The following is a 22342-nucleotide window of genomic DNA, read 5'->3' as shown; positions in this document are numbered from 1 at the left end:
CTTAAGGGAGGAGAAACCCCAAGCTGGCCAGGGAGACTGTCTTGCATATCCGCCTCCATCAAGCAGGTTTTTGGGCTGTCTAAGTTATGGGTATGAGGGGTCTTAGCCTAATAGAAGCAAAGGCTGAAGTAGTATCATAGAATTGTAGAGTTGGAAGGGACATCTCAAAAATCCTAAAGTCCTCAAATGATTCAAAATTAACAAAAGTATTCAAGTTTCTTCAAATATTTTTCTCTTACTGCTTTGGCTTGGCATTAATGGTGTCATACTTCCAAGGTGTCATACTTCCCCAACCTCATCCTCATAATGACAACTTAATGGTGAAGATAAGGCTAAAATAGAGTGACTGGTTGAAAATCATCCAGTGAGTTTTGTGGTTGAGCATGGAAACTGGAGAGTCTAGCTAATAGTTAAAACAGACCTCTATCCCTCACCTAATGGAAGAGAATCATGTTGTGGTTACCTATTTTATTCCCTTCATCATACGTTTTCAGGGCAACAAATATGTCACATAATATATTAACACAGACACTATAAAATGATACAATGATAAAAGACTGAACATCCACAGCAGTAAAAGGATGTGTCAAAAAAAAAAAAAAGTGAATGGTTAAAAGGTCAATCCCTCCCCAAGGCTTGGGTTAATGAGATGCTTCTTCAAATGTTGATGAAAGAATAATCCTCCACTTCAGAGGAGAAGTCACTTCACAGGCAGGAAGTTACCACAGAGACGGCTCTGCCCATACACCACCACTACCACCCAAACCTTCCTGGGTAATGGAATTGTCAGCAAGTTCTTCTGGTTTGACACGCATAAGAGAGTTTTTGACTCTGGCACAGGAAGCCAGAGTCAAGGCTAGAGATCAGAAGCGCAAAACAGAATAATGAGAAGGAGCTTCCTGGCTGGGACTCCATGTAGGATGCTCCATACATGAGACACAAGCGTGAAGTGGTGCAACCTCATAGTAGCCATTCTGACAGATAGAATGGGATCTTAGAGACTCTTATAGACACTTTTTACTCAGAGAGTCATATCCAGTAAACTAGCACAATGTACATATAATCTCATCTTGTTTTCACTGGGAATAACCAGTTTCGACTGCTTCCCAGATAACAAGGTGACTGAAGTATTGTAGAAATGTAGTGTTGGGAGGGACCACAAGGGTCATCCAGCCCAATCCCTTGCAATGCAGAACTCTTTCCCTCAACCTGGGGCTCGAACCCACAACCCTGAGATTAAGAGTCTCATGCTTTTAATCAGTATCATCTCCATAATCTTTTCAGCCCTCACTCTCACAATCCTGTCCTTGCATATGTTGCATAAACTAAAGAAGGCTGCTTTATACCTGCATGATATATGAATACTGCTTTTCTGATTTCCTGGAGTTGCAATTCTGCATTCTGTCAAAATGGTGTTTTTATCTCTCCTTCTTTCAATAACACACACACACACACACACACACACAGAGAGAGAGAGAGAGAGAGAGAGAGACAGACAGACAGACAGACAGACAGACAGACAGACAGACATATAGACATATACAGTATATGGTTTTATGCATTTTCATTTTAGTAATTTAGTAGTTGCTTTGGTAATTTTTATCAGATCTTTGAAATATTTCTTATATAAATGGTGAATGGGAATTATATTGTGTAGTAACTCATTTTGGATGAGAGAACAGAATGTTCGACCAGATGGACCTTCAGCCTGACCCAGAGTCTCTCGTACTGTTTATTTCTACTTAAGAAAGTTGTCAGGTAGTTTCCCTCCCATTTGCACAGAAAAGAGCTCTGTTCCTGACAAATAAGATCTATTTCTGATAGCCAAGTCATCCCGACACAAGTGCACTATATACGTTCATCTAAAACACCCCCAAAGGCTGAGAAGCTAGCTGTTTCAGTGCCTAGCAAATAGCTTGACTTTTGGAGGCTGTACAAGAGTCAAACAAGGACAATGTATTTTATCTCCCAACAATCTGCATATTCAGATTAAAAACAAAACACACAGCTCAAGATATGGTGCCTGTTGAGACAGCTCTCCCAGGTGAGAGGGAATCAGTGTAGTCAAGGGAGCTTTTTATAGCCTAGGCGCAGGCAATTCCCTCCCTCTCTCAAGGGCCACCTTTCCTTGGAGGTCCCCCTGTCAGGGGCCACATGCTAGTTATGAGCACGACCACCCACTTTTATTTCTCCCCTATCCATCTCTGTTCCTCCTTGCCCAGCAGGATGCCAGGAAAGGGACAGATCACTCTTGCCTCAGGTCTGAATTAGGCCCAGGTTCACAGGCAGCCCACTCCTGATATATAGGAAGGAAACACGATCTTATGCAGTCACATGGGCTACATGGGTACAGGGCAGTCTGAAGAACTCCCACACTGCCTCTTTGAGTAGTGGGTGCATCATGTTTAGATGCATCAGTTACTGGCTCAATACCTTGCTTTTATTTCCTTGAATTTTCTAACCTACATGTTTCTGCATGTGCACATGTTCACACATTCGAAGTTTTATATACAGTACTAATGGGAAATTCTCTTTTTGTAAAGTTCATTTTCAAATTTAAGCTCTGCCCTGGGTAGAGTACCATCTAGTGGCAGTTTAAGGAAGTCAGAAGTGTTGAGCAATGCTGCATAGCAGCAAAACTAGATAAATAATACTCTACCCTTGTTTCACTCTAGCCCTACTAAAACAGCAACATGTAAGGTTTGGAGAGTGGAGATTTCCCATTAGCAAATGCCTTTTTATAAAAGACGTGTTTATTAGAAGAGGAGTTTGGATTTGATATCCCACTTTATCACTACCCGAAGGAGTCTCAAAGCGGCTAACATTCTCCTTTCCCTTCCTCCCCCACAACAAACACTCTGTGAGGTGAGTGGGGCTGAGAGACTTCAAAGGAGTGTGTGACTAGCCCAAGGTCACCCAGCAGCTGCATGTGGAGCGGAGATGCGAACCCAGTTCCCCAGATTACGAGTCTATTGCTCTTAACCCCTACACTATTAATCTCTTATGATTAATTTGCTTACTGGACTGTTAGGAGGCCTACTGTCGGGCAAAAAGGTGGCATATATTGTAAAGAAATAAAACAATTATCCTTTTTCTTGAGTACTTCTTTCATTACCTGTTCTGGGAGACTAGACATTCCTGATACCGCATCCCCACAGTATGATCCTGAACACACAACAGGGTATCTTCCTCAATCCCACTTTTGTAAAAGCAAATTTTCCAGCCAGTCATTGGCTTTAAAAAGAGAGAAAGAACACACCACACTGCCTCCAGGTATTGCCTATTCTTGATAAGGTTTACCAACTTAGTAGGAGGTATCAGGCATTGTGCTCACACTTTCTTACTTCTGTGTAACTATTGTCCCTCCAGAGTTCCATGCTTCCTAACTCTCCTTAACCATTCATTAGACCAGAGCTTTCCCAACTGTGTGTCGCAACACATTAGTGTGTTGGCTGCAGTGTGTAGGTCTGCCATATGAACGGTCCCAAAGCTCCTACCTAGGCTGGAGAGGGGTTTACAGTGGTACCTCGCAAGACGAATGCCTCGCAAGATGAAAAACTCGCAAGACATAAGAGTTTCTCATTTTTTGAGTTGCTTCGCAAGACGAATTTCCCTATGGGCTTGCTTCGCAAGATGAAAAACGAAAACGTCTTGCGAGTTTGTTTCCTTTTTCTTAAAACCGTTAATACCCATGGTGACTTCGAGGAGCAACTCATAGCACGCGGTGTGGTAGCCTTTTTTGAGGTTTTTGAAGACTTTGGTGATTTTGAAGACTTTGGGAAACCGTGATTCGCAAGACGAAAAATTCGCAAGACAAAAAAACTCGCAGAACGAATTAATTTCGTCTTGCGAGGCACCACTGTATTAACCTCTGGTTTGCTAGTAAAACTGAATTACTGTGTCGTGAAATGATGCACGTCTAAAAAGCATGTCACCAACATGAAAAGTTTGGAAACCTCTGCATTAGACAAACCATCTTTTTTTAAAAAAAATGTGCAAGCAGCCTAGATCTTGCAAGGATTAGAACTGGAGATGCTAGCCTTTAGATCCATTGTTGCCATGTTTGCAACCGCTGGATTAGTGCTTTTAATCAGAGAATTGTGGATTTCTATAGCTCAGTCTGAATGCACAAAATTGCACAGTACTCACTAAAATCTCGTGACAAGTCTCATATGCTCTCAGACTACAAATCTTGAGTGTTTCTTGCATAACTCGTTAAACAAGAAGTGCCTGCTTTAAGTTCTGCTTAATATTTTGATTTGCACAGTCAGTATCGCAAAGGATAGCCACAGAACAGTACTTTTAAAGATAGTTGCCTATTTGGCATGTGGGATAAATGAAGGGTGAACCCTCCTCTATTGCTCTTAATTATATATTAACAGATGTTTTGGTAAAAAAACCACACAACTAGTTGCAACCATCACCCATGTTTAGTTTACTATAAAGTGCACAAAAATTAAACTTGCCTTTGCTACCGCTTGCATTCCTTGAGAAGGACAGGTTTTTGCTATGCTCCACAATTAAGTAACTGAAACACAGGAACCCTAACAGGACATAGCAATTTTAAATGAGGTCTTTTGGAGTATTTCCCTCAAAACTTGGAGATTGCACTGGGGTTTTTTTTTTTTTTTTAATTGCCCTGATAATAGTACAAGGCTTCTCAAATGTAAAGCGCTGATTAGTTCAGTGAGGGAAATCCTTTACTAACTTTTGGTTAGTACTGGGTCTGATGACTCGAAGACACTCAGGCAACATATCCCCTAAAAGTGGGGCCAAGACCACAGATCCTCACCCGCTCACTGTCAGTAGCTGCTGGACCTTCTCCTCTCCTCAGCTGTCACTCACCTATCCAGGAGCCATTTCATCAATGTATTTGCTGCTGCTTCTCCTCATTGTTGAAGGCCACTTCTCAGTCTCTTGGGCAATGACAAGAGGCATAACAGAACAGCCTGGTGAAATAACTGCTGGCTGAGCAGCAATAAGATGGTAGCTGCTGCTCCTTCTCCTCCTTGCCACTAGTACTCAGTTTCAGGAGCTCCAGTCAGTGGCGGGGTATTTGCAGGCACATGGACAGATGCTTGACCATGCTGATGACTGAGATCAGATGTCTCTTGTTACTTTCCTGATTAAGAAAAAGTCTATCACAGAACATCACATCAAATCAAATCACTGAAACAGTGTGGTCTACATCTGCAGGATACTTGTTACCAGTTGAATATATAGTCTGAATCACCACAATTAACAATGGGGTGTTAATTTTCTTTAAACACAATAATACATTAAACAATACTGAATTCCGTTAACCTGCACTGAATTTCCCAGCACCTTTAGAATTGGCAGATTTTGGAATTTCTAGCCCACTTTTATAGAACAGAACCCTGAATTTCAAGTGCTGTTTCTGAAAAGTTATTTTTATTTAAAATTTATCAGTTGGCTGTCAAATGCTCAACACAAGATACAACGTAATTGAAAGCTTCATTTACAGGCACACGTGTACCTAATAGATGAAAAGGAGACCTCCTGACTTGTGAAAAGAGATATCTGACCAAATTCAACCATTGGGGGATAAAAATGGAACATCCTAATTGTCAACAAGCAATCATGTTGACACTTGGGGCTCAGAAATGAACATAACCAGAATGGCATGAAGCAGAGGGATAATACATCCCAGATCTCTATCAACATTAGAACAGGCCATTTTTCCTGCTGAATGTATAAATTATTAGAACAAAACTGAACTCTAGGAAGTGGAGGCTTTTGAACAGCAAACTGCTCTTCTATATCACTTAAAAAGTGAGACTTGTGAGATCTCAATCTGATTCCAGAATTAGATGTATCTCATCTCTTTCAGACAGCCTGAGGATATAAACCATTATGTCACATATGGCTCCTCAAATATATGAAGGTATTTGTCCTATTTCATCTATCCCATCTTCTCTCACAAAACATTTCCCATAATCTTCAGACACATTAGCAGCATATATAACAATGAGATGGGCCAATGAACAGTTTTAGGGACAGTGCCACAATCTGGAGACTTAACCCTCCCTCCTAGAACATTTTAAAGCTCTGTGAAAACTTCTCATGAGTGCAGCTTTAACCATCTCTATTTATTATAATAAAATGTGTCGCTTCCAGGAAATTAAGTCTGATTCAAATGTAAGCAAAGGTGGAAGTATATGAATTCACACGCATTTTGTATTCCGTTGATATTAAATGGCTCAAAAACAGTAATCTGCAAAACAGGCTTAAAAGTAGTTTTTGAGATAAAACAAACAGGTATTCTGAACGAGTGAATAGGCTTTTAAAAATAAGTCAGTTAAAACCATGCATGTTTCTTTCTTTAGAACAGGCATAGGCAAACTTGGCCCTCCAGATGTTTTGGGGACTACAACTCCCATCATCCCTAGCTAACAGGACCAGTGGTCAGGGATGATGGGAGCTGTAGTCCCAAAACATCTGGAGGGCTGAGTTTGCCTATGCCTGCTTTAGAACACATGGCTATAAATGTGTGCTGTAAGTTGGTGGCATTACTAGCACTATTCCAAGCTGAAGAAAACTTCCTTCACATAGAAGAGGATGTCATAAGTCCCCTCCCCACTCCCACCAAAATATGGAAGACAATAAATACACATGAAACACTCAAGATTGATAACCCCTGAGCAAAGCACCATCTTAATGTCAGAATCATGTTAAGGTATCTTGGAGACAGGAATCTAGATGTTCATTAATTTTAGCTTCCAAAACTTCAGAACTGCAGACAGGGCAGGAAACTTTTCTGTTCTCATCACTGGCAGAAGTAGCTGGCCTTTCTGAGGCTATTGGTTCATGCTTTCTCTTCAAAGAAGGGCTGGTCAACTCTGGATCTGTTTTATGTATAAAGTATTTTTCAAAGGCAGCAGTGTCTTCCATTTTTGCCCGTTTTGTTGGTCCACCACTGGGTGTGCTGCTATTTCTATGAGATGAACTATGGGGTTTTGGAGTTGAAGTAGATGGTCCAGAAATGCTTTTTACTGGTGTCGTCTTTGAGGGTAAATCCCATGTAACATTTATAGGGCTTGACTTTGATCTTCCTCCATTAAAAGAAACATGTTTAATGGGTGAGCCATTAACATTAGTGTACGCTTTTTTGTTAGCAACTGATACTTTAGGGAGTGTAACATAGGAAGCACAGTTCTTCTTATCACCTTCAGAAGGAAATGGTGAGGATGTGCTTGCATTTTGAGGATTCGATCTTATCAAACCAGAAGGTGAATGATGCTGCGAACTGAGCAGCAATCTGTTATTATCATTGCTTGGACTTGTGGTCCTCTCTGATGGTGAAAGAGTGCTTTTTCCTCCAAGGATATATCCTTTTCCACTAAAAGGAATTAGGTTCTGCATATTGCCTCCATTAGCGTTTCCTGCAAATACATCAGAAATACACAGAACAATTACATATTTGGAAAAAATTCACCAGCAGTACTGTATTACATCTCTAGGAGCGATCATTAATCAGAGAAATATTTTTCCCCGCTTAACACTTTTAGTTATGTACCGTATTTTTCACCCTATAGGACGCACTTTTTCCCTCCAAAAATGAAGGGAAAATCTGTGTGCGTCCTATGGGGCGAATGCAGGCTTTCGCTGAAGCTTGGTGCGCACCGACCCCTCTCGCTCTCCAGGCTTCAGAAAGCTATCAGCAAGCCTGGGGAGCCCGCGGATAGCAGCCTGCTGGCTGGAGCACGGGGCGCACTGAAGCAGAGCGCCCTGCGCTTTGGGCAGATATCCGCAGCCTAGGGAGCCCTGCGGGAGTTCCCGCGGCTGGGGGGGGGGAATAATTTCCCCCCCCCCAAAAAAACTAGGTGCGTCCTATGGGCCGGTGCATCCTATAGGGCGAAAAATACTGTACTCTTCGGTTTATGCTATAAACCACCCTAAATTATTAACTGATGAAAAACAGTGTAGAAATGGTTAAGATGCTGGTAATAATAATATCATCATCATCCTCTGCTGGTAATAACTAAATGATATTCAAGTACCTTTGCCATCAGCTAGGAATTTTGATTGTGGGACCTTCTCTTTGCCTTTCTTGGTGTAGTTCTCTGGCTCCTTGACCTTGGTATATGTACCTCCACATGTCTGTTGGTGCTCAGCCCACCAGAAGTCATTTGCAGATGGTGCTCTATTCATTGCACGCTTCACATAGCCAAAATATGGCTTTTTATTTTGACATGGACCATTGCATCGCCACCAGTGCTGGCGATAGGAATCCACTTCATCATGAAACTCATGATAGATCTAAACATAACCAACAAGTTTTTCTTAATGCAGAACATTCATTTCCATTTTGCGGTGACACCAGTTTAACTCACAGCCCACCGTGAAGATTGATGGAATCAGGCCAATCAGGGCTTCCCAAGTCACTACTGGCAAGAGTTCCACATGGATATTGGAGCTGCCCCCAAACACAGAAGTAAATCAAACGGTATCTACTAACACCAGAATTCTGTGGTCTGTTTCAAATATCAGGACTGGTATGTTCAGTTCTACAGAGACACATGCTAATTTCCTGTCTTACAATATTCAGTTTGCTGTAATGTCTGAAGCAGTTGAGCAATGGTTATTGTTAACAACATTTGCATCCAAATTAGAATCTTAAACCCACTCCAAACCATATTTTTTATTTTTATTTGAAAGAAGAAGAGTTTGGATTTGATATCCCGCTTTATCACTACCCTAAGGAGTCTTAAAGCGGCTAACATTCTCCTTTCCCTTCCTCCCCCACATCAAACACTCTGTGTGGTGAGTGGGGCTGAGAGACTTCAGAGAAGTGTGACTAGCCCAAGGTCACCCAGCAGCTGCATGTGGAAGAGCAGGGAATTGAACCCGGTTCCCCCGATTATGAGTCTACCACTCTTAACCACTACACCACACTGGCTCTAAGAAATCATAAGAAAGTTATGATTGACAATAACCACAATTTTCCCAACTCACACATCACACCATGGAGGCCTTCCAAAAGCTGGTGCCCTCCAAATGTTTCAGACTACATCTCTCACTATTCCAAGCCAGACATACTAGGTAGTGTTGTCCAAAACATTTGGAGGGCACCAGGCTGGGGAAGGCTGCTGTGGTAAATGATTCATGGGGCTTAGTAAGGAGGGTTTAAAAAGTGTTTCTGTTTTGGATTTGATATATTTCATGAGGCTAGTTTGCCTGAGGATAAGTAAAAATCTCACTTGGCATCTTTTGTCAGGGGAATTGGAATGTGGAGAAAGCTGGGGCAGTTAGGGGGAGAAGAGATGGAATCGTGGGCTACTGAGGAAAAAATACATGTTGTAGCGTTTGTGAAATGCATCTGGTGAGGGAGACTGTGACTCAGTTCTGGGAGCAGTGTTCAAAACTCCCATTGTTCTAGGTGCCTTTTGTGACAGGGAATTTCATTAGCGTGAGCAGTTTCTGAACTCTGGGTGCAGTTCTGCACCTGAGATTTCAAATTTAAACTGCACAGTGGACGAAAAGGAGGACCTTTTTCTGCCTCCCCACTTCCAGCTACTCTATGAAGACTGGAGAGGAGACCCTCTTAAGAATAATAGAGAGGTGGGCAGGGGAAGGACTAGACCATGTGAAAAATGAACGTAATATTTTAGCTGCAATTCATTCATTTTCAGCTTTGTATTCTTGTTATAAAAAAAGTGCACCTGGATATTCCGTTGTTGTGCCCATGACCTAGGTTCAATGTGCCATTTAGCTCCTAGCTTTCATATCTCAGTTTCTAACACTGTTTGGGAGTGGCTGTGGGGGACAGAATGGCTGTAAGGTGCAGGAGTCTCTGGCAGCCTGCAATGCCAGGGGAGCAGCAAGAGAGCACTGCCTCACAGGGAAACCCAAGCAACACCACAGCACCGTAAGGGACTTAACTGGGGAAGAGGGCAGCAGTGTTGGTTTTTATTGTAGAAGAAAGGGCACAGTCTTGGAAGGGTATTGTACACTGGAGAAAACATATTCCCTCATTTATAATAAAAGTCGCTTGTAACCAAGATGTTCAGGGTGGCTTCCAAATGCCCTTCCCAGAGTGCCTGTGACACTGCACTTTGGTTACAACAAAGCGGGAAGTGGGAGAAGGGATCACCATTCATTAGTGATACAGAAGGAGAGAGCCTGGAGAATGCTCCTGACAGCTAAACCATGATTTGGCTGCAATGTCTGGACCAGGCCAGAGTACACATCAGAGATTCTCTATGCTAATTCAAGTTTTCTGGATTATGGCCAAAAAGTGCAGTTCACACCTTATCAAAATCAGAAGAAATCTGGTGATTAGCTTGATATATTTGATTTTATATTGCAAAAGTTAAATGTTAAAATGTTAGATGTTAAAATAATCACCGACTAGTGTGCTTGTTTGCCACAGTATCTTTTAAATCTAAACATTTAAAAGATTCATTTTATATTCCAAAATCAGTTTTACAAATCTACAAACTAGTGTTCGTTACACAGAATGCTTACTGTAATATTGGCTCCAGTTAGGCGGTTTATCCGATGCATGTGTTTGCAAAATTCCGGGCCATGGGATTCATGATCTTTGTCATTATTAGTGACAAATAACAAGGCATGAATCATTTCATGTAACAGGGTCTGAAATTAAAATTATTACACGATTACTTAAATTGCTATGTCCTAACATAAAACATTTGATTACGTACTGTTAAGTTGGCTATGATAAGAAATGGTAGTTAATTAAAAAATAAACCTTAAAATCTTCTTGCTTCCAGTTTTCCATTCTCTGGGATAAGTCAGACATGATCCCAGTTTCATAAAACCATAATTTGGGACACAGACATTTGAAGAGCTGTTTCCTCCCACACCAATACTTCCATGTGTTAAGATCAGCAGCTGACTGATGCCTCCCTGGCTGTTACAGTATGCATCTGAGGGGCACCTGTTATGCAGCAAAGAGGGCTTATTCTGTACTAGCAGTCCAACAATGGAATACTCTCCCCCTTGAAACACAGAACAGTTTTGGGCATCAGCTGAAAACACACCTATTCCACCAGACTTTTCAGGGGGAGCGGGGGTCGACCACACAGTTAAATTTTGATTGATTGCTGTGATTTTATCTTTTGGTGTGATTTTATCTGTTCCTTTTATTTTTAGGCTTCTAATTGTATCGGTTGATTTTAATTTATATTACTGCACCCTATGCTGGTATCACATAGAAATATTTTGTGAGAAATAAACACAATATTTCAAGGAGACATTCACATTATAAGCGGAAATAATGGGTAAAAAATACCACTAAAGGGCATGAGAGGATGGAGAAGTCTCTGCAAGCAGCAAGGAGCTGCTTGCTTCTCCTGTCTTTGCAGAAGTAGCTGCAATATAAGATAGCTATTTACAGCACTGGTAGACATGTTTTTTTCCCAAAACTACAAGATACATTTGACTTTGGGAATGTACATATCAGCTGCAAGAAATGCACATGTTTGGGTTCATATCTATATACAAAACAGGAATACCTCTACAAGATCCTTTCTTGGTCGCAACTTCAAAAGTGGTTCACTGAGCCGGATGGAGCACATTCCACCACGGCCTTCATAGCAGCAAACTCCAGCACACCTAGAAATACAAATAAAAAAGGCAAATTGTTTACTGAGACACAAACAATACTTGCTAAGCATTAGGTACTTTTATTAAACATTAGGTGCCCACTGCTAGTGGCTGGACTAGACCTCCTGAGAGGTAAGAAAGCAGGCACTTTCTCCAATTCTGTTACAATTCAGGTTAGAATATTTAGTTTACAAATAATGTCATCACACTGCAGCAAGTATGCTAGGAGACATAACAAGTTATTGATTTTTTAATTTGTGATACCATGCACTGCAGGAAACCTGCGGCCCTCCACATATTGTTGGATTCCAGTTTCATTCAGCATGGAGAATTGTCAGGATACAGCAATATCTGGGGGGTCACAACTCGCCCTCTCCTTTAAGAACTGCATCTCTCACAAAGGTCAGATAAAAGACAGAATACAACATGCTCCTCAAGTTGTAAACAAGCACCAGGAGCCCACACACAGTATACAAATACAGTGGTACCTCAGGTTACATATGCTTCAGGTTACATAAGCTTCAGGTTACAGACTCCACTAACCCAGAAATAGTGCTTCAGGTTAAGAACTTTGCTTCAGGATGAGAACAGAAATCGGGCTCTGGCGGCGCGGCAGCAGCTGGAGGCCCCATTAGCTAAAGTGGTGCTTCAGGTTAATAACAGTTTCAGGTTAAGTACGGACCTCCGGAACGAATTAAGTACTTAACCTGAGGTACCACTGTACAGAGAAGCTGTTTTCTGACTGTGTGCTTGTGAATACAAGGCTCATGCCACCTGGAACAAGACCAAAACTAGATCAAAGTCTCTTGAGTCAAAATGAGAGTACCCCTAAACATTTTTAGCAAACAAAAAACCACTATTATTATCATGATTTTTTATCATTTGTTACCCGCCTCCCCCCCCCCCCAGGTCCCAGAGCGAGTAACAGCCTTAAGGGCAACATTCAGGGCGATTCAGAGCCGCCTCTGCCTCGTCCCGCAGCGCCTTCCCCGTACAGCGTCATGCGCGGGCTCCACTTCACTTCCACGGCTGCCAGGCGGCCCCAGAAGAGCGTCTCGTTGAACTGCAGGAAGAGGCCTCGCACGTCGGGGCTCGGGTCCAGCAGCTCCCAGGCGCTGTCCACGACGGAGAGCGGCCGCGCCGCGGAACCGGGCGAGGCGGCAGGGGAGGCGGCGGCCACCGCCTTGGTTCCCTGAGCTTCCCCGTCCTCTGACTCCCACTCCGCCTGCAGCCGGAGGGCCAGCAAGAAGTCGCCGTCCATCTCGCCCAGGCAGGATGCCAGCCAGCCGGCGGTCGCGAACTCTTCAAACTCCAGCGCATGCGCCAAACAACTTGCCCTAGGAGGAGTACAGAAGCTCGCCTCCCTTTCCTTCCAACCCTCCACCCATCCCCATCCACTCAGGTTTCGTTACGCGCTTGCGCGGGGCCCCCCTAAGCCCGGAAGCGCCTCTCCGTGTGTAGCTCTACTCGCTGGGTCTGGTTCGCCGTTGCGCCGGCCGCTCCACGCCCTCTCTCTTCCGTCGCGCTCGCGAGGTCGTCAGCGTCCGGCGCAGGCGCTCTGGCGGCTTGGCGTTTGTCGCTGGCCTGCTTCCTCTCTGCCCCTCGCTCTGCTGTCTCGTTGCTCCGGGTTCGGACATGGCGCTGTCTGTGGGCGAGGGGGCTGCTGGCGGCGGCGGCGGCGGCGGGAGCCGTCTGAGGCGGCAGCTGGAGTCCGGCAGCTACGCGGCGGAGGAGTACGTGAAGCAGCTGTCTCAGCAGTCGGACGGCGACCGGGACTTGCAGGAGCACCGGCAGCGCATCCAGGCGCTGAGCGAGGAGACGGCGCAGAGCCTCAAGCGCAACGTCTACCAGAACTACCGGCAGTTCATCGAGACGGCGCGCGAGATCAGCTACCTGGAGAGCGAGATGTACCAGCTGAGCCACATCCTCACCGAGCAGAAGGGCATCATGGAGGCCGTCACGCAGGCCCTCCTGCAGCAGGCCAGCGCCGCCGACCGAGACGACCCGGCCCTGGGGGGCGCCCGGCGGGCCGCCGCCGACCCCCACACCAACCCCTTCCTGGCCCTCTCGGCCAAAGACAACGCTGCCAACGACGAGGGCCGCCAGCGCACCCTCACCACCCTCCTGGAGAAGGTGGAGGGCTGCCGCGACCTGCTGCCGGAGAGCCCCGGCAAGTACTTGGTCTACAACGGGGACCTCGTGGAGTATGATGCCGACCACATGGTGCAGGTCCAGAGGGTACACGCCTTCCTCATGAACGACTGCCTGCTCGTGGCGGCATGGCTCCCCAACCGGCGTGGCGCGTACCGGTACGATGCCCTTTACCCGCTGGATGGGCTGGCGGTGGTCAACGTCAAGGACAACCCGCCCATGAAGGACATGTTCAAGCTGCTCATGTTCCCCGAGAGCCGTATCTTCCAAGCGGAGAACGCCAAGATCAAGAAAGAGTGGCTGGAAGTGTTGGAGGAGACCAAGAGGAATCGGGTCCTCAGTGAGAAGCGGCGGCTGGAGCAGGAGGCCCCAGTACGTGCCCCTCCCCCTTCTCCTCCAGAAGCCACCAATCCTTTTGAGGAGGAGGATGAAGAGGAGGCAACACCAGAAGAAGAAGTGGTGGATTTGTCCCTAGAATGGATTCAGGAGCTGCCCGAGGATCTGGATGTCTGCATCGCTCAGAGAGACTTTGAAGGGGCAGTTGATTTGCTAGATAAACTGAATGAGTACCTGGGAGATAAGCCTGTGACCCAGCCAGTCAGGGAACTACGAACAAAAGTGGACGAAAGAGTCCGACAGCTCACGGATGTGCTTGTGTTTGAACTTTCTCCAGATAGGTCTCTACGGGGTGGGCCTAGAGCTACCCGCCGAGCTGTTTCTCAGCTCATCCGCTTGGGTCAATCAACCAAAGCATGTGAACTTTTCTTGAGGAACAGGGAAGCTGCAGTACACACAGCCATCCGCCAGTTGCGCATTGAAGGTGCCACTCTGCTGTATATTCACAAGCTCTGCCATGTCTTCTTCACCAGCCTGTTAGAGACTGCAAGGGAGTTCGAGACAGACTTTGCAGGCAACAGTGGATGTTATTCTGCCTTTGTTGTCTGGGCCCGATCTGCTATGAGGATGTTTGTGGATGCATTTAGCAAGCAGGTGTTTGACAGTAAGGAGAGCTTATCCACTGCTGCCGAGTGTGTGAAGGTATGAGGAAAATATAGGCCCAAATGTGGGTGTATTATGCTCAGTCATACATGCACTGGATGACCACAATTTCATTCTTATAACTACTTCAGTTTTCCAGATAATGTCATAGAATATAGGGCAAGGAGGAAACCAGTGAGTCATTTAGTCCAATTCCCAGTGCTGAAACAGGGTGTTCTGTTTGTAAAGAAGCTGTGTAAATAATTTATTGCAGTAGCTGCATTGGCTATCCTGTACTCCACATTCCCCATCACTTGGAGCCTCTCTCCCTTTTCAACTCTCTTACAATGTTAGAGTGCTTTTTGATTAATTCTAAAGGAGAGCAACACAAGCATTTCTTGCTCTTCCAGCATAAAGGAGCCCTTCCACTTTAAGATTAGGAACAAAAGAAAGGGCGAATCGTGTGGCATGACTTTACAGATTTTGTCTATCTGATCAAAGTATATTTTGCTATATTTGGGCATTGAGACTTCCGGAGTTGTTACTTGTTTTTCAGGAAAAGGCAGTCTGTACTGGATATCCAAGGTGCCTCCTTCCTACAGCCAGCAAAAACAGTGAGGAGTGTAGGTGCCCACACCCGCTTCCTGCCCTAATCATGTGGCAGTCCCAAATACACTAGGAACAGTAGTGGGCAGGCTGTTGTGGGGGATTAAAGGAGGGGGGAAACCATGTATGCCACCTTGAGCTCCTTAGAGAAAAAGGTGGAACAGAGATGCAGTAAATAAATAAATGTGTTCTGAGCAATTACTTTTACCCAAGTTTGAAGAAGTTTGCCTGGACAGAATTGCTCCACAACCCGCTCCTCCAGTGAGCTGCCCTGATTAGTGGGAAAAGGTGATCTCATGTCTTTGCTTTATCTAGGTGAAGGAGACTGTAGTGGCTGATCCTATCCTGCCAGGAAAGAGACAGCCTGGATAACCTTGTGTTACCTGCTGCTCTGTCCAATGTGATACAGCAAGGGTAGTGAACCTGTTGCCCAGGGTCTGCTTGTGACTTCCAGGTGTCTCTGGACTCTCTTTAAGCCATATCCCTTTTGCAGGCCATACCCCTTACCTGCTCTGCTCCACATCCTCCTTAAATGCTTTTGCCTGGTAGAAATGTATTACAGTGGACGCTCAGGTCGCGAACATGATCCATGCGGGAGGCACGTTTGCAACCTGCAGTGTTTGCAACCCGCAGCCCCGTGTCTGTGCACATGCAGGTCACGCTTCTGTGCATGTGCAAAGCACTGGAACCCAGAAGTAACCCGTTCCGGTACTTCCGAGTTCGGCGTGGTGTGCAATCCGAAAACACACAACCTGAAGTATCTGTAACCCAAGCTATGACTGTATTGACAATGCCTCCTGCTTGCCTGGATGGAGAGATGTGTAGAATCGCCAAGTTTTGTGTTGGGTTGCAGCTTACTATACAAATGTAAGGGTCACAGCCATTGCGCAGGCCCTTTTGTCTCTTGTCATGCACATCACTGGCATATGACACCCCCCTAAAGGTTCTTCACAAGGGGATGCAACCCTCTGGATAACAAATGTTTCCCACTCTGGGATACAGACTGCCTTTTTCTGAGGGCCAGAATGGTAAGGATTAATGCTGGGTCATATCTTCTCCATAATGTATATAGTGTTAGAAACTCGGATAGAAAATCTAGGAGCCAAATGCCTTCTGGGACCTGGATTGTGGGCACCAAAACAGAATGTCTAGTTGCCACTGGGCGGGGGGGGGGGGGGGCGATCAGCAACACTTTTTATTTAATATTTTGATAACCATGAATTAATACACAATTCACATAAGGCAGTGTTTCCCAACCTTTTTTGGGCAACGGCACACCTGTTTAATGAAAAAAATCTCGCGGCACACCACCATTACAGCCCCGTGACGTCAGCGCGCAGCGTCACGCTGGGAGGGACGCACGAAAGTGAAAGTTTTTTCCCTCCCCCTTGCCGGGGAACCTCCAAGCTTTGGGGGTGGGAGGAGGCAGCAGAGCGAGGGACAGAGGGACGGCGGCAACTGAGGCGGCGGCGGCTGTTGTGGTGGTGGCGGCGATAGCGGGCGGAGGAGGGGGCGGCGGCGGGGCTTGAGGAGCCGTCGCCGGGAGTTGCTGCTGCTGTTGTTGCTGCTGCTGCCCGGACATGCCGGCCTCCTCCTCCTCCTCCGCTGTCTCGCGCTCCTCCCTTTTGCACGCGCTGCCCCGCCGCTCGGCACCACCACCGCGGAGCCGCCCCCGGCTCGACGCGGATCCTCGCCGCCGCCGCCTCTCACCGCCCGACTCGCCCGCCTCCCTCCCACGGCACACCAGCCAACGTCTCACGGCACACTAGTGTGCCGCGGAACACCGGTTGGGAAACACTGACATAAGTGACACATTGTTAATATCACATTTTTAGCAGAATGACATGTTTAATTTGGTGTTTACAATAAAAATATTGGTACTATGCTTCAGTTTTCAAAACACTCTACTCTTTATTGTTAAACTCCTTAACATATTGTCTATCTTTAACATATACTTTGAGGCTTCAAAGCACATATATTTCAGTAATCCTCGAGTGTCTGTCAGGCGCAAAAAATGACACCCTGACTTTTTGAGGTGCTCTCAGATGGAGAATCTTTAAGGTACAAAATGTGTCTGGCGCCCTGCTCATTTCGAACCCTGAATGTATGTCGTGTTTTTCGTGCTGTTCATAATGGGGTGATAGTTATCTTATCTTTTAGAGTGTCTCTGTTGTGCAACTGCTTAAAGGTGTAGTAAAATTAATCATGTAACTTGTTATTGAAGGTGGCAAAGGAACACTGCAAGCAGCTCAGTGAGATTGGCTTGGATCTGACCTTCATCATTCATACCCTGCTAGTGAAGGATATCAAAGGGGCTTTGCAGAGCTACAAGGATATCATAATGGAGGCTACAAAACATCGTAACTCTGAAGAGATGTGGAGGAGAATGAACTTGATGACCCCTGAAGCTTTAGGAAAACTTAGAGAGGAGATGAAGAGCTGTGGTGTGACCAATTTTGATCAGTACACTGGTGATGACTGCTGGGTAAATCTTAGCTATACTGTTGTGGCTTTCACCAAACAGACCATGACCTTCTTGGAGGAAGCTCTCAAACTGTACTTCCCAGAGCTGCATATGGTTCTGCTGGAAAGTCTGGTGGAGATAATCCTTGTGGCCATCCAGCATGTTGATTACAGTTTACGCTGTGAACAGGACCCTGAGAAGAAAGCATTCATCAGGCAGAATGCATCTTTCCTTCATGAAATTGTCCTTCCTGTTGTGGAGAAGAGGTTTGAGGAAGGAGTAGGGAAACCGGCTAAGCAGCTGCAAGATCTGAGGAATACTTCAAAACTGGTGCGTGTTAATCCTGAAAGTACTACCTCTGTAGTGTGAAATGTATTCTCTCATTCTTTTAGTATAACATGTCATGTATACATGTGCACATTTTCAAACATACATTAACATTCCCTTTAACTAATTATGCCCTGGAAAAAAAAGACAAAGACAAAGGGAGAAGAATTCAAGCAAGTACTTTAGTAGACAAGCCACATCTAGTATATTTTCCTCAAAGGTCTGGTTGTGACATTTAGATAAAAGAGCTCATCTAGTGTCAAAGTGTGTTTTGGTCCAAAGGCTAATGAACTATTGAAATATAATTAGTATGATCAAGAATAGCTTCTGATAAGTATTTTACAGAAATATAAATGATGAGATACACCTAGTGCTTCTATTATATTGACCTTCAGAAAAAGAAGAATCAGTTTGAGAAACAAAAAGCAAATTTGCATAATTCCCTCTTTGATAACTTGAATTGTAAAAACTACAGCAAATGCTTCTTTTCAAAAAATTGTGGCTTAAAATTCTTCTGAAAATTAAAACTTGGCAGGAGCATGGAATTCACAGTCTTACGTGTAGCACTTCCTGTTTGCATTACTGATTCTTGGTAATGATAAATCTATAAACGTAAATGATGGCGGTCAAATACAAATGCTGTCGAAGTCAAATCCTGTCTCATTTGTGGCAGGTGAGAATTGGATTGAATGTGCAGTTGCTACACGGACTGTTGTTCCACTTGGGGATTATTTTTTGCAGTTTTGTCACAGCTCCTTGGCAACCATAGGGCCAAATCTGTTATTCAGTTTTCTAAAAAAACACCACCCAAACCTGCATTGTTAAATTAGCTGTGGGAAGTGCTGTGTCAAAAGCATGCACACAATCCCATTATGGCCCTATATACATTTTTTTTGAGGGGGGGGCTTGTTAATTGAAGGAAAGGTGTATCATCGAATCTAGGTTGATAACTGCTTATGTAATCAACAAGAATAATGACTTGAAAACAAATAAAACAGAGAATAGTTTTACATGTTGCCAAATCAGCCTGATAAAGGGAACCCCTGGAGAATTCATGATGTGAAAAACTACCCATTTGTGATCAAGTGATGAAGGGTACACCAGGGGTGAGAAGTGACCTTGTATAAATAGCAAGGAGCTTTTGAGTTACCATAAGTGAAAATTAGGGTTTGGGAGTAGAGGCACGTGCGCAGTAGACAATGAAAACCTGTAGGAACTATAACCAAGGCCTATTCCTAGCAGGCTCATCTGTAGCTCTGCACACAGTATGATTGTGTATAATGTAGGTAGAGGGTTTTAGGTTTTTATTCTTTTCAAGCATAGGTAGGTGTTTTGTCTGCAAATTTAATACTGCCTAACATATTGTGAAATCCCCACCATGTTGTACACTGGGATTGCATAATTGACACTGAACCATAGTTAATGACACTAGGGGGCATTTTTCCATGGACTATAAGAAGAAACAGCTAATGTTCTTTAAAAAGATGTGAAATAAAACGTCTGGGTTGTATGCTGAAAAGTATTAAAGGCCTTAATTCACAATTGTGGCCTTTGGAGATCTGTTCCCTCTGGTCTTGAGAACTGGTTTCACCATAAAAATGATAAAGGAAGCATAATTGTGAGAGTACAGATAGTTGGCCCCAGGGAAAAAAAGTAATATGAAAAAATTACTTCCTTGCCCAGCGTGGTAGAAACGTTTGGTCCAAATAGTTGCTTGATATGATTCAGCTCTGTGCCCTCCAGATATTTTAGACTGTAGCTCCCATCAGCCTCAGCCAGCATGGCCGTGGTGGCCAGAACAGATGTGAGTTTAGTCCAGAACATCTTGAGGACATCTGGTTGGAGAAGGGTGGCACAATGCATAGTGTTGTGGGACAAGTCACATCTTGCAAATGGTTAATTTTGCCTCTCACTGACAGTGGCTGGATGGCAACGGGGCTCAGCTGAGTGTGACTCATGTAGTGCAGTTCATCTTCCTTTGATCTCTAAAAGAGTGTGGTGTAGAAGATGCTTAGTGTGGGGATGTGAAATACATGGCCCTCTGGAAGTTGTTGAGCTACAACTCCCACAATCCATTGGTCATGCTGGTTGGGCCTGATGTGATTTGGGAGTCCAACATCATCTGGAGGGCCACACATTTCCCAACCCTGCTTGAACATATTGTCTAACATGCATTCATGGTATATGGGCAGTTATGCCAAAGGATAGTTGGTATAATTATTTGCTCTCTTTTTCTGTGTGTGTGACACACAAAACAGCTTTGCAATCTCCAGTCATTGTATGTATGATTTTTTTTTAAATACACACAAGAAAATCCCCCTCAGGACTGTTCATCCTGAAGAAACTGCCATTTAATTAACAGAGAAACTCCTCATTGGGTGTTCAGTAGACTGCGGAAGAGGGGCCCACTGAACTATGTTTCTAGAGCAGTTCTGGGTTTCTGACGAATAACAAATAGTCCTGGTGCTTAGTAACTTACGATTCTGTTTGTATCATGCCTGTGAATGTATGGAGGCCAAATTATTTATGAATGAGAATAATGCCTAAACATGCAGACTGTATTTGTATATTAACACAAATGACTGGATTAAAAAAGTGTGCCCTAACAATCTTTCAAATTGTGTTTTGTCTTCTTAAGCCTCTGTATGTGTATGAACAATGAGCATTAGACTCTGGGCTAGGAAGGCTAGAAAAAGACCTCTGCTTGGGACCTTGGAGAACTACTCCAGTCATAAAGGTAAAGGGACCCCTGACCATTAGGTCCAGTCATGGACAACTCTGGGGTTGCGGCGCTCATCTCGCTTTATTGGCCGAAGGAGCTGGCATACAGCTTCCGGGTCATGTGGCCAGCATGACTAAGCCGCTTCTGGCGAACCAGAGCAGCACACAGAAACGCCATTTAAATTCCTGCCAGAGCGGTACCTATTTATCTACTTGCACTTTGACGTGCTTTCAAACTGCTAGGTTGGCAGGAGCAGGGACCGAGCAACGGGAGCTCACCCCGTTGCAGGGATTCGAACCGCTGACCTTCTGATCGGCAAGCCCTAGGTTCTGTGGTTTAGACCACAGCACCACTCGCAAACCTAAGTGCGTCCCTTACTCCAGTCATAGTAGACTGTAATGGTCTAGGTGGAGCAATGGTATGTCTCAAGACAAGGCAGCTTCATATATAACAAAGTAGTTATGTTTATTTGTTTGCTGTGTTTTCATCCCATTTTTCAGGTAATTGTCTCTCAAAGCACTTCTCATCAAGAGAGTCGGACAGAAAGAGAAGCTGGCCATAGCTTACATGCCTCATCTAGCTTACAAACTTAAAAGAGACACAAGGATGGGGAAAGGCAGAGGAGAGAGATAATTCTTCAAGGCCAGACCAAAGTTTTGAACCGCAAGCATTCATATGCATTGGGGCCAGGTTCAGTCTAATGTTCATGGTGTTCTTGCTTGAATAGCAATTGATGGATCTTGCTCCTCTGGCTGATGGATGGGGCCAGAGCCTCTTTCCTCTTGCTTTTGCATCCCACAGTCATTCATCAGTGGGAGCACAGTGTTCTTTCTGGCAGGGAGAGGGGAAGAAAGTCATCTGCAGCTGCTCTGTCTTTGGCCAGTAGGTGGGACCAGGTTGGTTTCCCTCTTGCCATGATGGTCTTCCTTTGCTGATGACAGAGGTCAGAACTCTGCAGCCTTGTGTCAAGTAAGCCCTGATATGGAGTATTGAGCACATGGATGTGTGTGTTTTAGTATTAGGTAAGAAAGCAAGGTCATCCAAGTCTGCCTTAGTTATTAAACAAAACCCTTTTTTTGAAATTGTGCAGAGTTACACCAATTACCCTCGTTCCTGATCTGCTCCAGTGATCAGTGGTATGCCACATTAACACCGTTTGTGCTATGACTTCCATGCTATAATTAGGAGCGGGGGAAATGGCATGGGATTCTGCATATGAATGCCCATGCTCTCTCCATGCATGTTTGCTGTGCGGAGACACAGGATGGCATGAATAGAATTTTGGTTCACAAAGGGCAATAATCCTATGAAAGTGTCTATTCCTTTTGTAAAGCTATGTTTACTAATTGCAATCAGACATAATGGCTAAATAGAGCCTCCGGGATCAGAAGCAGTATACCCCTGAATAGTTGATGCTGGGGATGAACTTAAGAATGGCACTGTGGTCTTCAGGACCGTGTGCGACTGAGCATAATACACTTCCTTTCAGGCCCTTACTTTCCTCA

General features: G+C 44.6%; 2 protein-coding genes across 3 annotated transcripts; one reads left to right on the top strand and one right to left on the bottom strand.

Annotated features, from left to right (window-relative positions):
- Nucleotides 1-5390: 5390 nt before the first annotated feature.
- Nucleotides 5391-12993, bottom strand: SPRTN (SprT-like N-terminal domain). 2 transcript variants are annotated; one of them, XR_014524494.1, is made up of 6 exons: nt 12585-12993; nt 11499-11598; nt 10489-10617; nt 8022-8280; nt 6498-7403; nt 5391-6370 (listed from the first exon to the last, which is right to left on the bottom strand). XR_014524494.1 is itself a non-coding variant. In XM_083496916.1 (5 exons), the coding sequence occupies exons 1-5, from the start codon at nt 12848-12850 to the stop codon at nt 6688-6690; spliced, it is 1470 nt and encodes a 489-aa protein (XP_083353042.1). In that variant the 5' UTR covers nt 12851-12993; the 3' UTR covers nt 5391-6687. The 2 variants fall into 2 exon arrangements, 1 of the variants encoding a protein (XP_083353042.1); XM_083496916.1 differs by having other exon boundaries at nt 5391-7403.
- Nucleotides 12994-13224: 231 nt separating this feature from the next.
- On the top strand, nt 13225-20726 carry EXOC8 (exocyst complex component 8; the record flags this gene model as incomplete). Its single annotated transcript, XM_083496853.1, has 2 exons — nt 13225-14778; nt 17549-20726. 2 exons carry the CDS (start codon nt 13225-13227, stop codon nt 18155-18157), a joined length of 2163 nt encoding a protein of 720 aa, XP_083352979.1. The 3' UTR covers nt 18158-20726.
- Between the last annotated feature and the right edge of the window lie 1616 nt (nt 20727-22342).

The sequence above is a fragment of the Podarcis liolepis genome (assembly GCF_965112155.1).
Source record: "Podarcis liolepis genome assembly, chromosome: 3".
Taxonomy (NCBI): Eukaryota; Metazoa; Chordata; class Lepidosauria; order Squamata; family Lacertidae; genus Podarcis; species Podarcis liolepis.
This window is presented reverse-complemented; position numbering and strand designations above follow the sequence as displayed.